At 48.1% G+C, this 14,385-nt stretch overlaps 1 protein-coding gene across 1 annotated transcript in view; it reads left to right on the top strand.

Annotated features, from left to right (window-relative positions):
• GATA4 (GATA binding protein 4) overlaps positions 1-14,385 on the top strand; it is a 53,377-nt gene that overhangs the window by 31,399 nt on the left and 7,593 nt on the right. The window contains exons 3-4 of the mRNA XM_033403623.2: positions 10,182-10,351; positions 11,376-11,501. Of these exons, the coding sequence (XP_033259514.2) occupies positions 10,182-10,351; positions 11,376-11,501 (296 nt within the window). The remainder of the gene's footprint in view (positions 1-10,181; positions 10,352-11,375; positions 11,502-14,385) is intronic.

The following is a 14,385-nucleotide window of genomic DNA, read 5'->3' as shown; positions in this document are numbered from 1 at the left end:
ATTAGTGTTTGGGATTCACAGATACACACTAGTATATGTGGGAAAAAATGGTATTAGTTATTTTGTAACAGCCTTATTAATATGCATTATGCAAGTAATATGTAATTTACATTCTGTAAAGTTCACTCATTTAAAGTGTGCAATTCAGTGGATTTTAGTATATTCACAGAGTTGTGCATCCGTCTCACAATCAACTTGAGAACATTTTCATCGCTCCAAGAAGAACCCTGAACCTATTAGCAGTCACTCCCATTCCCTCTCCCCCAGCCCCTGGCAACCGCTAACGGACTTTCTGTCCCTGTGTATTTGCCCATTCTGGGCATTTCGTATGAATGGAACCACACATTCAGTGGTCTTTTGTGACCAGCTTCCTTCACGGTACATGATATTATTTTTAACCATCCATTTCCCCCGAGCTCAGGGCTTTTGCATTGCTGTTCCCTCTGCCTCTAGCCCTGTTCCCCAAATACAGAGATGCTTATTTAATTAGCTGCTGATTTAATGAATTTGAGCTCTGTTATAGGAAGAGAAAATCTAAACATAGTCCATGTAATTGTCATTTTAAAAATCAACTCAAATTTTCATATTTTTTTTACTGCAGCTTAGTTTTCTTACTCATTCCCCTATCAGTGGAGATTTGGGTTGTTTCCAGTGTTTTGCCATGAACATCTTTTTTTTTTTTAAATAAAGTTATTTATTTTATTTACATTTTATTTTTTGGCTGCATTGGCTCTTCGTTGCTGCGTGCAGGCGAGCGGGGGCCACTCTTCATTGCGGTGCGCGGGCTTCTCATTGCGGTGGCTTCTCTTGTTGGGGAGCGCGGGCTCTAGGCACGTGGGCTTCAGTAGTTGTGGCATGCAGGCTCAGTAGTTGTGGCTTGCGGGCTCTAGAGCACAGGCTCCGTAGTTGTGGCGCATGGGCTTAGTTGCTCCATGGCATGTGGGATCTTCCCGGACCAGGGCTCGAACCTGTGTCCCCTGCATTGGCAGGCGGATTCTTAACCACTGCGCCACGAGGGAAGCCCTGCCATGAACATCTTAAAAATAAATATTTCTCTCTTCCTCTGTCTCTCTGTGTGGTGGTGATGGGGTCCTTTTGATGTATGCTAATGAATTATTAGAGCAGTTTTATCACTAGCAAGTGTGCGCTGGTTTTTAATGCATCACGGAGCACTCTTCCACATCCATCCATCTGTATATATAATTATATGTACACATATTCTGTCAGCCGAATTATGATGTTTGTCCAGGAACATGCATCTTAGTGGCCAGGCAGGCAGGCCAGGGGCAGAGCCTTCAGATTGACACCATCCTGCTGCTGCCTCGTTAGAGGCTTTAGGATGCTGATTTGTTGAAATCCGATCGGTCAAAATGCACTGAGTTTCTGCTGTGTGGTGAGCACTGCAGATGGAGTGACCCAGCCTGAGAGCAGCGTGGTGCTCGCAGGGCAAAGATCAGGTCACGAAATGTTCTAGAAGCTTAAGTGAGTGACTCACCATCTCTGGACCTTGGTTTCTTCCACTGCATGTCCACGGAGTCACCCGAACACCTCTTCTAGTTTTTCGAGACTGCGTGCTTGCCCTCCCAGAAGCCTTAGAGCCAGCACAGGGTGACCAGGATGAGGGGCTGTTCAGAACTTACCAGGCCCAGAAAAGGAAGGGTAGGGTTTGGGCTCGGTACCCGGAGTCCAGGAAGTAGCAAACATTTTCAATGGCTGGTGGCCACCCAGGGATCCCGTGGCTGTAGCCGAGCCGAAGGCTGAACCCAGCCTGAACCCAGGGAGCTGGGAGATGTCAGTGACCAACTAGAGAACCCAGCATTTAGAGCAGTTTTCGGCACCCCTTTCCTTGCATTCTGCATGCACCCTGCCTGGGAGGTGGTGGCACTGGGGAGAAACGAGTGTGCAGGGGACCACGGGGGAGTAAGCGTGTCAGGGTTGTAGGTCTCATACCTGGAGTTCGGCCGCAAGTGGCCATACGTCTGATTTTAAGCCTCTTGTCCCAGAATAATTGGTAATAAGCACCTTTCCCTCAGAAGCGTGCCATTCTGGATGATGAGGTGTGTGGCATCCAACCCAGCCCGAGGGGTGTTAGAAAGGAGGAGAGCCAGTGGTCCCGGGTTTAAGAGGGTGGAGGCTACAGGACAGGGTGTCTGCTGAACGCAGCAGCCTATAGAGAGACCCTGGCTAGTCTTCACTCAACGTCCCACAGGGTTCTTCCCCAGGCCCCTCGGGGAAGACTCCAGGCAGCTCATCCACTGGGTAGAAATGGACAGGAGGGAGCCCACAGAGGATGAGGAGACCACTGGGCAAAACAGTGTTCGTAAAAACACTTATTGTTAGAAGGACAAACTATCGACGTCAGCAAGAGTTTTACAATAGAAATTATAACACAACACAATCTTTGAGTGTTTCCTGCTCAGTTCATTTGCCTACTTTGAAGACGGTCTCCCAGCCCGTGGATCACAGGTGGGAAGGGCCACAGTGACCCTCTCCTGGGAGCCTTCGGGTGTTTAACTTCCAGATCTGGCAAACGAAGTCACATTCTCAGAACCTAACACCACAGAACTCTAAGTAGCCGCGTGGCAGTCTGTATCCATCATGGACTTGACTTTGCACAATGCAGGAGGCTCAGGACGTCATGGTCACTGAGGGCCAACTGTGAATTCTAAAGCACCGAGAAATTTCTCCTGGGCCAGTGACTGACCCATCTGTCATGGGGAAATTTTTACACTGTAATTATATCCCTACATGTGGGGATTCTTTTTGTTGTTGTTGTTGGGGGTAGGAATTTATTTATTTATTTATTTTTGCTGTGTTGGGTCTTCGTTTCTGTGCGAGGGCTTTCTCTAGTTGCGGCGAGCGGGGGCCGCTCTTCATCGCGGTATGCGGGCCTCTCACTGTTGCGGCCTCTCTTGTTGCGGAGCACAGGCTCCAGACGCGCAGGCTCAGCAGTTGTGGCTCACGGGCCTAGTTGCTCCGCGGCATGTGGGACCCTCCCAGACCAGGGCTCGAACCCGTGTCCCCTGCATTGGCAGGCGGATTCTCAGCCACTGCGCCACCAGGGAAGCCCATGTGGGGATTCTTGAAGGCCACAAAGACGCAGGCTAGGAGGCATTTCCCAAGCTGGTGCGCTGGAGAGCACTGAAACACACGTGCCCTGAGACGCTTCTGTTATCAGGTGAGCTGGGTAAACAGGGCATACCTGCGTCCTAGACTTCCTGTGGTCCTTGCCACTAACATGCCATGTTGCGACCCTAGACTGTCTTTCACTTACTAATTTTTGAACTGTTCGCGTTGATACTGTCTGCTGCTGGGAAGAGAATTGAGTCCCTGACAGGATGGTCAAGCCATCTATCTGCCGGCAGGAGCTGGTGGGACTCTGGGCCCACGGTTAAGAGGCTGCCCAGTCAGTCTGGGTTGAAATCCCAGCTCCTCTATTTCCTGGGCAAGACCTCACTTCTCTGAACCCCAGTGACATTCCTCTTTCCGGGCCTCCCTCCCACTCTGCCCCTACTGTGCACACAGACCAGGTAGGAGTGAAGGTAGATACTTGGGAGCCTGTAGATCTTCAAGGGAGGAGCAGGTGGTCCACAGAATGGAAAGATAGAGGCTTGGCTCTTCCCACAGCTCCTTCCGTGACAGGCATTGGTTGCCCAGTGAAGTCTTCTCCTCATGTTTCTCTGTGTGAGGTGTAATTTTTCTTAGCTTATTAGGGGTATTAACTCTTGGGAATATGCTGTAAATATTTTCCTCCAGTCTGTCATAGCAAGAGTTGTTCTTCAACCTCTTCTTTCCCTCCCTCCCCTTTTCTCCTTCTCTTTCTCTCTTTCTCCCTTCCTTCCTCCCTCTCTTCCTCTCTCTCCCTTTCTTTCTCTTTCTTTCTTTTTTCTTTCTTTCTTCCTTCCTTCCTTCCTTCCTTCCTCTCTCTCTCTCCCTCCCTCCCTCCCTCCCTCCCTCTCTATCTCTTTCTCTCTCCCTCTTTCTCTCTCTCTCTCTCCATCCCTTCCTGTTTTTGGTGCTTTTGTTCCTTCCTTTCAGAATGTCCTTGCTTCTTTGTGATTTTTTTTTTTTTAACCTGACTCGTCCTTTAACTCTCACCTCAAGCCTGAAGCCAGGGTCCTAGGTAAATGCTGGAGGTGTGTGTGTGTGTGTGTGTGTGTGTCTGTGTGTGTGTGTGTTGGGGGTTGTGGTGGAAATCTATTTCCAGTACAATTACAGTATTCACCCGGAGAAAAGTTTAAAGGTCTCTCATATTATTCCATGGCTATCCAGAAATGTAGTGTGCTAAATGTTTCATATAGATTATACTCAGCTTCCTTGTTTGTAAGTTTCTAAAGCTGTCTGCCCCTCGTGGATCGGGTCGGGATGTAGTGGATGCTTTCTGTGAACCCCAGCGTTTTGTTCTGGGCGCCCAGAGGCAGGGCCCCCGGCTCCGGCTCCGACTCCGCAGAGCAGCTGCAGCCCAGCCCAGCGGGAACCGCTTCTATTCGGCAGGAGCTTCCAAAGTAGGTGCTCTAATCCCGCCAGCCGGACGTTGCCTGAGCTGTGTCCGCCCTCCCCGCAGCAGCAGCCTGTCACAGGCTGGGCCTGACGAAGCCCAGAAGACTGAAGCCTCAGGAGCTGCCCCAAAACCTCCGGGTTTGTTTGCTTCTCACCAGGCGCCAGCCCCTGGGACAGAGCCGGGCCTGTCAGGAAATCCAGGCACAATCTCTGCTGAACTTTGGATGGGACTCGGGGCTGGGGTTCAGCATGGGACGTCTGGGTGGGGCTGGGGACTTTGTTCCTGAAGCCCCTTTGGCTCCGGGAGGTCTCCGGGGCGGCCCCTCCCCTCTCTTTGCCGGCCTTAATTTGCAGCACTGAGTCGCTACCCTGGGCATGGGTAATTTCCGTTGTGTTTGTGTGTCTTCCCTCCGCAGATCGCAGAGAGATCTAGGATGGCTGAGGATGTGCTGCTGGGGGGAGGGGGGGGCCAGGTAGTGATGCAGTCCAGGCATCATTGCAGTTTGTCACATTTAATGTAATTATTTGCTTTGAGTTGTGCATCCCCAGCTAGACGGAAACAACTTTGCGCAGAGATTTTTGCCCCAACTTTACCTAGTATACCTCTATGTCCAGCACGTGCTACAGAGGCAGGTAGAGCAGACACACACGGCAAATGTTTGGGCTCCCCACCAGAAACCAGATGGACTCAGCACCTGAGGGGTGAGGGAGAGGAGGGTCTCTCCCACCCGGGCTCGGGCTCAAGACCCAGCTCCCCTAGCAAGTGGAAGCCCCTCTAAAGAGGGAGGGTGTGACGGACACCCCTGTGGTGGAGCTCAGCGCAGAGCCAGGCTCTGTGGCTCTGACCCAGAGGCTGGCACACGCATGGCCCCATCCCTCAGCCTGAGCTCTCTCTCCAGCAGTCAGGAGACAAACCAGCTTTGGGGCCGCGCCCAGTGGGTGTTGCCAACCGCTATCCCAGCCTCTGAGTCCTCTCCCTCCTCCCCTCCACCTCCCCTCTCTTCCTCTCCTGGCGTTCTTCCTCCCAGCCCTGACTCGCCTGCTGGCCTGTGGGTGGGTTCCCCGAGATGGATGAGGCCGGGCATGAGAGGTCAGGTCCCTACCCGTGATTGCGTCAGCTCTCCGTGGGGAAGTCAGGGTGGGATCCTCAACCTCCTGGCCCCCATTTTTCTTTCAGGCACTTGGATGGGAGTAGTCTGCCTTAGTTCCTAGGACTATCGGTACTAAATTAGATGCCGAAGAAATCAGGCTGGGTTTGTTCCCCTCTTTAAAAAGAGTTTTTTTAAGTGGGGCATGGATGGAAGTGAGGAGTTAGACCCCCATTCTTGGGGTGAGGGCACAATTCATTTTCTCCTTTTGGTTGCTAAAATGATCATGAATTAATATTTCCCATGAGCAGAGCCCCGAGACCAGTCAACCTGCCTGCAAGTTCATTCCCTGCCCACAAGTCTCAAACTGGACCAAGTCTGAGAGTGATAGACAATTTACAATTCTGAGAAAAGGTCAGATTCCCAAATCTCCTGGCTCTTTTATCTGTCCCTCCCCCAATATCCAGGCACCAAGGTTCTCCCTGGTTGTCCCTACTCGGTCCCAAACCCTCCAACCCTGACAACCTATCATTGTTATCTCATTTGGTGTTTGCAAAGCACTTAACAACCATTGTTGTGAGTTTTTCCTCTTATTTACAAAGTACTTTACAACTATTATTACGAGTCTTTCCTCTGAATGTGGGGTAAAGCTGACCCACTTCCGAGAGCTGGATTCCCACTGCCTTCTAAGTGGTTGGTCCAATTCCCGTGATGCCCAGCACTGGGTGGGTGGGGCTTTCGTAATTCAAGGCCATGGCTGTGCCCTTCCTTATTAGAAATCAGGCTGCTGCCCACTTGCCCTCGGGAAGTTCCACCCAGTGCATGTCTGATGAAGTGGTTATTAGCAAGGTTCACACCGTCAGATGATGGTGCTGGTTTGGGGCTCCCAGCCTGTCACCTCCCACTTCCCCCAGAGTGGGTGCTAAACAGCAGGGTTTGAACCTCTTTCTCTCCCTTCTTCAGTTCAAGGGGGGAAATATATGTATGTGTCAGATGTAAGAGAGCAAAACAGTCCCTTCCCCCAGAGTGTACTGGGAGCTGCTTGAGGTGATCAAAATTTTTTTTTTGTTTCATTATTTTTTTTTCACATTTTAAAAAGTAAGCAATTATAACATTACAGAACGGTGTTTTAAAAAATGAAAAGTCCAGGGACTTCCCTGGTGGCACAGTGGTTAAGGATCCACCTGCCAAAGCAGGGGATACGGGTTCGAGCCCTGGTCCGGGAAGATCCCACATGCTGCGGAGCAACTAAGCCCATGCGCCACAACTACTGAGCCCACATGCCACAACTACTGAAGCCCACGTGCCTAGAGCCTGTGCTCCGCAACAAGAGAAGCCACCGCAATGAGAAACCCGTGCACTGCAACGAAGACCCAACGCAGCCAAAAATAATTGAGTAAATTTAAAAAATAAAAAAATTTTAAAAAAATGAAAAGTCTGTACAATTTGATTAGCCTAATAGAAGCCCCTTCCTGGTAGTCTCAGCTGCCATCACAGTGTATTTGGTGTTTTGCGTGATGCATTTTTCATTTAACATGGGAAGTAGGCATTTTTCTTTATTGTTAGGTTGTCTTTGTCATCATCATTTACAATTATGTAACGTTCCATTGAGTGGGTTGGATGGCAAGATTTTCTGGTAGAAGATATGGAAACTTTGCCCATTTGGAGGTGTGGTGGGTTGTAAGGAGACGTGGTGCACCTGAGGGATGCTTTTAGGAAGCACGGCCTTCACCTCCCCATCCTTCCTTTGGCTGCTGTTGTAACACCTGACTCTTCAATCTGGGACTGCACTTCCTACCCTAGGCAAGAAGTCTCTGCCCCCGTAATGCCCACCTTGTTTAAGATATGTGGCCCAAATGAATTCAGTAATATTTACTCCTATTGATACTCTGACCCGATCTGCCCAACCAGGTCATTAGCATTCTGAGCTCCTGTGACATCTATCAGAGTGCTGAAAGAGCAGATGCTCAGTAAGTATTTGTCGGTGACAAATACACACTTGCCAACCTCCAGTGCCTTCCCCCAGCCTGTAAAATGGTTGCTTGACTGTGTAACCCATTCTGTGTGGCAAGAAGGCATTTCTAAGGCGAGCCTCGGTGCTGGGTTCTCAAGGTAGTCAGGCCAGTAACCAGTAGAGAGACCAGGACTGCTAGGGAGGCTCCTGGGCTGAGATCCTGTCCTGGGTGTAAAACAATAAATATGAAGAGAAAAGGGAATCTCCCCTCCAGAAAAGCGGAATGGATGGAGAAAGACCCTCTCCCTGTGCAGCCTTCTTTAGATGAACTGGAACATAGGAAAGAGGTTGGTTTGCTTATCTTTAAAAGGAAAAGAGTGTGAATCTTCATCGGTGAGAGGCACGTTCTGAAATATTTATGAGTGAAATGACAGAATGTCTGGGATTTTCTTCAAAAGAAATCAGGATGGGGGAAAGTGGGTGGAGGAGGTGTACCTGAGACAAGATTGGCCACAAATTGTTGGAAGCTGGATGGTGATTAAATAAGCGCTCATTTTCCTATTTGGGCCACTTTTTAATATGTTTAAATTTTTTCATTGTTAAAAAAAAAATAGACTAATTGGGTTGTGCTCTGTTTGGACTGGAAAGGTGATGTAAAAAGCCCTCCGTTGTGATTTAGACAGGAATGCAGAGGATCAATTTAGGGGCTGTAGCGCCATCTAGTGTTGATTGCAAACACTCTACAAAATGAGGACATTGCCAGCGCCCCTCCTTGGTCTGAGGGCCTTGTGTGAGCTCCCCTGGCCTTTCCAGTCCCCTCACTGGAAGGCTGAGCCGAGGGAGCAGGGCCGCCGAGCAAGGGCAGGTGGAGGGTGACATGCAGGTTGTTCACTCCACGCCTCCCCCCGGGTTTGGGGAAGCAAGCCGGGAACAGGAGTCATCGTGTCATGTGCGGCTCTCAAGGCAGGTGACCTTGCTGGAGGGTTCTCAGTGTGACCCAGGTGCAAAAATAGCCTCTCTTGTGACCAATGTGTGCTCAGCTCCCCGGCCTGAGCAAACAGCCCCTCACACCTGCACACTGTTTACTCATAGTTACTTGTTTGCAGGTGCAAATGACTGTTTGTGTACCCAGAGTTGAGGAGAGGGCCTCCACCATCCTCTTCTCCAGCCCGAGTTCCCTCAGAGCAGGTAGCGAGGCCACAGAACTAGCAGAATGTTCGGCCTTAAACCCCAGGGTAAGGGGCTAGGCTGATGGAGGGAGAGCTCTTACCCTCCTCCCCAAGTCTCCCCCCTGAACTAGAGAAAAATCCACTTTTGCCTCTGGTAGTGGGACAAGAACAATCTGAACACCAGGGTGGCTGTATTTAGGGACAGAAAATTTAGAAAGGATATAAAAATGTTCAAAATAGGAAGCATTTTGTATACATGGAGTCAGAGAGACTTCTGGAAGTTCTGAGCCAGACTTTATGTAGATCACAAGGAATAAGGAAACTGGCCCAGCCTGTCTCAGCAGGATGACTGAAATGGCCACGAGTGAGATGAGTCAATTGTTAAATTCTATAGACATGGAAGACAAAGGTGATGGCGAGGGAGGGGCCTGTGAGTGAGTGCAGGGAAATGGCAGGGATGGCCACGTTCCTGTGGACGGGTTCCACTCTAAAACACCATTGCTCATAATATGCACCTTTATTTTATGTTCCAATAAGCAAGAAAAATGTCAAGCTATGACACAGCATATCATACAGATACATTGAGATGAGAAAAATGAGGTACAGCCTTTTTCTGCAGGAAAGTTTGAAAATTTCAAGAACTTTCAGAAAAAGATAGTCCCTCTGGCTCAGTAATTCTGCGTCTGGGGGAGTAGCCTAAGGAATAAGCAGAAATGCTAAGATTAGTTTTCAAAATGAGCGGTGTCTACAAAAGTCAGAAACTGGCTAAGTAGAAGTCCAATGAGAATAAAGGATGGTGCAGTACTAGCATGGGATAATATACACTAAAATACGTTTATAAAGAATTTCTAATGTGGGAAAATGCTTTGTTACGAAGTGAAAAAACGGGCTCAAAATGATACAGCTTGACCTCAAGTAGACAAAAATATGTCAATATATAAAACGTTGCAAAGGATCTAACAGAACAAGATGTTAATAACATGGTGATCTTTGAGTTACAGGATTATGTACGATTCCTATATTTTTTTACACATTCCAGCATTTAATTTTCCGGAAGTAAATATTTATTATATTTTTATTGAAAAGGAAATGGAATCTCAATTTTGAAAGGGAAAAAAGAGAGAAAGAAGGTCTTGAGTGGAACTCAGTGTTAGGTGAAACCCCGCCCCCGCCAGGCTCTGAAGGGAGAAATCCAGGCGCTCGTGGTCTCTGCCACACTCTGTTCCCTTTCTCATGACCAGGGAGAGCCTGCTGTGTCTGGGATGCCGGGGGTAAGGTCCGCTTGCTAGGACAGCCCTCTGAGCCGGTTCCCAAGGCTTAGGGCCGAGCGAGGAAAAGCCAGGCAGCCCAAAGCGATCCGTCTTCCACTCCTTGCAAGGGGAGGGCATTATTTCCCTGGTGTCTAGATTCTCCGCTGTGAGATTTCTGGCATAAACAGAGAACTAATCCTCTGTATTGTTTCCCACCCAGTAGATATGTTTGACGACTTCTCGGAAGGCAGAGAGTGTGTCAACTGCGGGGCCATGTCCACCCCGCTGTGGCGGCGGGATGGGACGGGACACTACCTGTGCAACGCCTGCGGCCTCTACCACAAGATGAACGGCATCAACCGGCCCCTCATCAAGCCCCAGCGCCGCCTGGTAAGCCAGTGCCGCGCGCCCAGCAGCCAGGCTTCTCTCCTTCTGTCAGCTCCTGGCTTCAGGGCTCGGCCTTGGTGGGAAATTCCTGGTTTTGAGTTTGGGGCTTCAAGTCATGTTTCAGAGAAGGTGCAGGTTTAAGGGCTGGATGAGTGGCAAATAGTAATTTCTTACACCTTCATAGTTGGCTTGAGCTACGAGGATGGTCCAGGCCATTTAGTTCAACCCCTTAATTATGCAGAAATGAACAGTGAGGCTCAGAAAAGCTAATGGCCTTGCCCATGGCCACTTAGACACTGAGTCTCCCCTCAGGGACCAGAGTCCAGACTTCCTGCTCCCCGACCCAGCGTTGTCTGGTGTATCGCCTATGTTCACATCAACTCCACAAGGAAGGCTAATGCATCCTTTCTGTGTTGTGGCTTACCCTGTTTTCAGTTGATCTGTTGATAAACCCAAAGACCAGGGAGATTATGTGGGGCATGCTGGGCCCTGTGGCTGGGGAAGAGTTGGAACCAAGTTTTTGTCTCCTAGTTTCCTGGTCTTTTCTACTAAAATTTGATTTTGACCAATTTGAACTAGCTTTCCACAGATATTAGGGAAAGAAGAACAGAGGGGATAAACCCTGGTGCTTCCCTTTCTTGAGGTCAGTCTTTGAAGACACTCGGACACAGTAATTCCTCACCCCCGCTCACTCCCGGCCCCTGAGGCCCGGATTCGTTCTACTTTGGGGAGAAGCTTTTCTGCCTACAGTGTGCAGGGCTTGCTGGGCTTTTCCCTGACACGAGTGACTGATAATGTTGCTGACGCCGCAGTTATGACCAGGATCTGCCATCCCCTGCAGCACAGCCCTTTTGCTTCCACGCCCCCAGGAGAGGCTTAGGGACGCGGCATCCGAGCATCCGGTGCGGTGGCCGGTCTGAGACTCTCACACAGCCGTGCCCCACACTTGCTGCCGGTGAAGCGAGATGCTGCGGCACCTGCCGTATCCTTGTCCTTGGACCTGAAGGGTCTGTCTCCTGTGTTGCAGTCCGCCTCCCGCCGAGTGGGCCTCTCCTGCGCGAACTGCCAGACTACCACCACCACTCTGTGGCGCCGCAACGCCGAGGGCGAGCCCGTTTGCAACGCCTGCGGCCTCTACATGAAGCTCCACGGCGTAAGGGTCCCCCGACCGTGTCCCGCGCTTTCCTCCACCGCTCGGGTCTCACCCCTCTTCCTCCCTGCAGATCATAATTCATTTTCTCCTTCTTAACAAAGAAATGTAGATCTGGAAGGGACCTTAGAGACTGTCATAGTGCGTTAGGGTTGCTATAGCAATACCATAGACTGGGCGGCTTAAACAATAGCAATTAACCTCCATGGTTCTAGAGGCTGGAGCTCCGAGATCAGAGGCCAGCAGGGTTGAGGGAGGACCCCTGTCCAGTGGCAGACTTCTCTCACTGTGTCCTCGCTTGGTGGAAGGGGCAAAGGAGCACTGTGGGGTCTCTATTATAAGGGCACTAATCCCATTCATGAAGGCTCCACCCTCATGACCTCATCACCTCCCAAAGGCCCCACTTCCTAATACCATCACCTTGCATGTTAGGTTTGTGCACATATGAATTTGAGAGGGACACAGACATTCAGACCATAACAGAGACATTGCTATGGAACATCATTTCCATCTTTAACGTTACATAAGTCTAATTCCCATTTCACAGTTGAAGAGACTAAAAAATAGTCTATATGTGTGGTAGTTTGATATATAACAAAGGTAACAATTCAATGGATAAGGGATAGCTTTTTAAGAATGACTGTATTGACATAATCTGGAAAACAAAAAGAAAACTTGACCTCTACCTCCTACCAAAAGCAAAAACAAACTTGGATGTATTAAACATATGAAACGTAAAACATCTTTAAATAGAGACAATAAAAATGCTAGAAGAAAATGTAGAGGGGGAGTATTTATATAACCTTAAGGGTGGGAGGAGACGTTTTCTTCAGCAAGTTTTCAAAACTCTTAAGCCATAAAAGAAAAATTAGATATATTTGATTGTATAACATTTCATATTAGTGTATGGAAAAAGATACCCCAAGAAAGTAAAACCAATATACACATACGTGAGAAAAAGAATTAATATTTCCAGAATATTTCCAGAGAGCTTCTACAAGCCTCTTTTTTTTCTGGCCACACGGCTTGTGGGATCTTAGTTCCCCAACCAGGGATCGAACTCGGGCCCTTGGCAGTGAAAGTGCAGAGTCTTAACCACTGGACCGCCAGGGAATTACCAAAGCTCTTTATGTTCTAATTTGGAACAATCTCCATTACATAGTGCTTAAAAACGAAGTCCGTGCAGAACACTGTACATAACATGGTTCCAGTTTTATAAAGAAAGAGGGAGAACATAATTTATATGTAGTTGCTTATATATACATTGAACACTTTTGGACGGATGAATACACATACATATGTATATAGATATGTACATGTGCACACATGTTTGAGAACTTTTTAAAATGTAAGAAACAGGCTGTGATTCCAATTGCCTCATGGGCAGAGGATTGATAGTAGTAAGATGGGAGGGGTTGTTATTAACTTAATCTCATACATCTTTTCATGTTTTCTTGTTATAATGAGCTTAAAAATGTCTAAAAATAGAGAAAGCCCACGCACAGCAGCAAAGAGCCAACACAGCCAAAAAAAAAAAAAGTCTAAAAATATAGTTAAGAATACTCATAAGAAAACATATGGACCCTTGAACAATGCAGGGGTTGGGGGTGCAGACCTTCTGCACTCAAAAATCCATTTCTAACCTATAGTCTGCCCTACATGTACATGATTTCTCCTTACCTGTGGTTCCACAGGTGCAGAGTCAACCAACCACGGATCACGTAGTGCTGCAGTATTTACTATTGAAAAAAAATCCACATTTAAGTGGACCCATGCAGTTCAAACCCATGTTGTTCAAGGGTCAACTTTTGTAAGAAGTGTATACAAGGATACTTGTTGAATCATTGTAATAATGAAAATGGAGGGAAAAAACCTTTGGGAGGAAAATGGTTAAAGAAACTATTGTTCTTCGATAGGGGAACGATAAAAGGAACTGATAGAGGAATATTATGCAGGTATTAAAAGGATTGTGTCTGTAAAAAATTAGAAATAGAATTACTATATGATACAGCAATCTATTTCTGGTATAGATCCAAAAAGAATTGAAAGCAGAATCTCAAACAAACATCTGTATGCTCATGTTCACAGCAGCATTATTCGCAATAGCCAAAAGGTGGAAGCAACCCATGTGTCTATTGATGGATGGATGGATAAGCAAAATGTGGTCTACACATACGATGGGATATTATTCAGCCTTCAAAAGGAAGGAAGTTCTGGGCTTCCCTGGTGGCGCAGTGGTTGAGAGTCCACCTGCCGATGCAGGGGACACGGGTTCGTGCCCCGGTCCGGGAAGATCCCACATGCTGCGGAGCGGCTGGGCCCGTGAGCCATGCCCGCTGAGCCTGCGCGTCCCAACGGGAGAGGCCACGACAGTGAGAGGCCCGCGTACCGCAAAATAAATAAATAAAATAAAAGGAAGGAAGTTCTGACACAGGCTACAACATGCATAGACCTTGAGGACATGGTGCTAAATGAAAGAAGCCAGTCACAAAAGGACAAACACAGTGTGATTCCACTTACATGAGGTCCCAGAGGAGTCAAATTCTTAAAGACAGAAAGTAGAATAGTGGTTGCCAAGGGCTGAAGGGATGGGGAAATGAGGAGTGACCAGTTAATGAGCAGAGTTCAGTTCTGCAAAATGAAAAGTGTTCTGGAGGTGAATGGTGGTGATGGTTCATAGCAATGCAAGTATACTTTTTTTTTAAGGAGTCTCATGAAATGTTATTCAATTTCAAGGGTACAGACAAGAAGCAAATTTCACAAAGAAATAATGCAGCAATGTAGTTACTGGCTTGGATGGCTGTACTTGGGGTTGTTCAGAGTGCTAAGAACTATCTGGATTATCAGCTATCCAGTTTTCTCCATTCTTCAGCTCTTTGCCACACGA

This window comes from Orcinus orca, chromosome 6 (genome assembly GCF_937001465.1).
Source record: "Orcinus orca chromosome 6, mOrcOrc1.1, whole genome shotgun sequence".
NCBI classification, from domain to species: Eukaryota; Metazoa; Chordata; class Mammalia; order Artiodactyla; family Delphinidae; genus Orcinus; species Orcinus orca.
The sequence above is the reverse complement of the archived record's forward strand: the minus strand, read 5'-3'. Positions and strand labels throughout refer to the sequence as shown.